The sequence below is a fragment of the Cryptomeria japonica genome, chromosome 1 (assembly GCF_030272615.1).
Source record: "Cryptomeria japonica chromosome 1, Sugi_1.0, whole genome shotgun sequence".
In the NCBI taxonomy this organism is placed as follows: Eukaryota; Viridiplantae; Streptophyta; class Pinopsida; order Cupressales; family Cupressaceae; genus Cryptomeria; species Cryptomeria japonica.
Window position 1 is genome coordinate 558,317,034 of NC_081405.1, and position 2,980 is coordinate 558,320,013.

Genomic DNA, 2,980 nt, shown 5'->3' on the forward strand with positions numbered 1-2,980 from the left:
TCAATTTTTGTTTAAAAAATTTGTTCAATATTAATTTGAGATGGCAAATATGACATACCTTCAATTCAAGGTTTTATTTTTTAATTACATTAAATGTCAAGCATGGTCTCCTATTTATATAAAAAATGTCACAATAACATCAGAATCTCTAAATTTTCTAACTATGTGATATTTTTTATATTTCAAATACGTTAAGGTTTTGAAAAACAGCAACAAATTCCCTAAAAGTAACACCGACTAAACACTGTTCAAGCAGCTTTAAAATAGTACCTAAAAAACTTACAGAAATACATCAACTTATTACTAAACAAAAACCTTTAAAACGTCTCTAAAAATAACCTTGAACTGCTGTCAAAGTGGCGCCTCAGAAGCATTAATCCAACAATATGTAAGCTCTCAAGATTCTCCGCGTACAGCAGCAGTTTTTGTCATGTGCAATTGGTACATCTCGCGGGCAAAATCTTGTAAATTTACATTCGAGGGATGAAAGATTCTCCGCGTACAGCAGCAGTTTTTGTCATGTGCAATTGGTACATCTCGCGGTCAAAATCTTGTAAATTTACATTCGAGGGTCATCCTAATTCAACTGCCTCTCTTGCCATTTTCTTCAACTTTTCTGCTCCTCTTTTCATCTCTTTCCCCTCCTCTTTACTCAAAACAAGTGTTACACCATCCTTCACTCGTTCCTTGTCTAGAGTTCCATCTCTATGCTGGCAAATTTGGATTCCGATTCCCAACTTAATTGCTAGTTTAGAATTGAAGTGTTGATCTGCATAGATGGGCCAAGTGATTAATGGGACTCCTAGAGCCACGCTTTCAAGCATAGAATTCCATCCACAGTGGCTGACGAAGGCTCCCACAGATGGATGTGAGAGAATAAGTTGTGGTGCCCAACCCCATATGACCAACCCTCTATTCTTTGTTCTCTCTTGGAAACCCTCCGGAAGATATGTACGATCGAGAAGATCTGCTGTGTCAGATGTCCTGGGTTCGAACTTTGGGGAAACTTTGATAGCCCAAATGAAGGGTTGCCCACTGGCTTCTAGACCACTAGCCAAGGCCTTGCTTTGTTCTTCTGTTAAGAATATCTGACTTCCAAAAGAAATATAAGCAACTGAACATGAGCTTTGAGAATCCAGCCATTGGAGCAGCTTATCCTCGCTAATGTCTACCATTTTACCTCGGTTGCTGTCTTTCACTACACCTCCAAAGCAAGTCGATGGAAGAACTGGGCCTATGGACCATACCTTCTTCCCTGTCAGATTTCCTAAGTGTTGGAGATATTCAGGCTCCAGCTGTTCATAAGTATTGATGAGCATTCCCCCTCCTTGATTGAGCGACTTTAACCGTCCTATTACCTCTAGCATCAAGGGGTCGAACAACATGGTGTCTATTTCGTGCTTATGTAATCTGAGAGGAGTGGAGAGATCCAAGCTCAGCAGAATAGTGTCGCCTTCTTTCTCCAATGCGTTATGCGAGGAGGAAAGCCATGCAGAACGCAGCAGAGTAAGAGCGAATGCGCCATATGTATTGAACACCACCCTAGTGATATTGTGCTCTTGGGGTACCTCCATAGTCCATCCTAGAAGTACATCATGCATAATACAAACAGGAGGATCCATCCCTTCAATTTGAGCTTCAAGCCAATGGTTAAAAGGTTGTTCAAGTTTGACGACCAGATCATAAATTAGACCACAATGCTCGGGAAGAACTTGGTCGAAGCTTTCAACTCCCTCGGGTAGCCCTTCCACTAATGGTGTGGGAAGGACTAGGAGGCGAATATCTAAGCCAGAGGAAAAAGCGTGGGCCATTCGGAGTTTCAGACGGGGGGCATTAGCAGCAGTTGTGACACAAGTGATGGCGAGACCAGACGAGGCAAGCGAGATAGCAAAGTTGAGTAAAGGGATGGTGTGACCGAGTGCAGGAAACGGCACTGCCACCACATGCGGTTTCACAAAACTATTGATCATCTTGCAGATTGAATCAAACTACAAATTTGTGGGAAAGATTCCGTTCACCGACAGAGCATAGGCTACACAAATCTTATTATGTAACAGCTGAGGAGGGTAGATGGGAAAGAGACATTTAATAGGGATTATCTATACAGGGAGACTGTATGAGCTGATCAGTGTTGTTTCCACCGTCGCTTGACCTCGGTTTTGAGGGAACTTTTCTGCCGAAAGTCATTAGAAAGTAATTTTTTTATCAAAAAAATATGTCGAACGGGATGAAATTATATTTCAAATACCACACAGGCCGGGTGATATCAAGGAAATATCAAATTTATTCAGTTTTTAACGGTCGTGCATCCATCAGCAAATATTCCATACAGTGCCTTGATTTAGTCTATTTTCTTTCGGCATACGGCTTCTTCCCCTCTGATTCCCCGATAGAATAAGTAACAGGGACGTAGCTTTTTAAGTTACTCTATTTCCTTCGAGCATATGATTCGTACAATAAGTTTGGTATTCAAAATAAATATATTATTTGAGAAATAGAAGTTCATAGTGATCCACATACCTATCTTCTACCCACCTTACGGAAAAAGAAACATTTATCAGGATTCATAATATATTTTTTGGGATTGGATTTTTATTCTTACAAGATTTTCACATCTACCACACAAACACACTCTTAGAAAATGTTTATACCTGAACATGATAAATAGGAATAGTGTGCTTGATGCCATATTATTTAGGAATAGTGTGCTTGATGCCATATTATTGTCCCTTATATATATTGAGGTATGCACGTGAGAGGAAAAGAAAAGAAAAAGATAGAAACTAAGCGAGGACCACCTTCATTTTTATGGAGCAGGTGACAACAAAGTAATATTTATCTACTCAAATAGAAACACGTCCATCACAATTAGATGAAATTTACACATAAAGCACACTGAGTTTATAAGAATTTGTAAATAGTTTACTATGGAAATAGCATTCTAGTATGAAGTTTCTAGACATAACTTTGTTAATAGTCT

The 2,980-nt window shown here is 39.4% G+C and overlaps 1 protein-coding gene across 1 annotated transcript; it reads right to left on the minus strand.

Annotated features, from left to right (window-relative positions):
* Positions 1 to 572: 572 nt before the first annotated feature.
* Positions 573 to 1,970, minus strand: LOC131057560 (scopoletin glucosyltransferase-like). Its single transcript, XM_057991724.1, has one exon. The coding sequence runs from the start codon at positions 1,968 to 1,970 to the stop codon at positions 573 to 575; it is 1,398 nt and encodes a 465-aa protein (XP_057847707.1).
* Between the last annotated feature and the right edge of the window lie 1,010 nt (positions 1,971 to 2,980).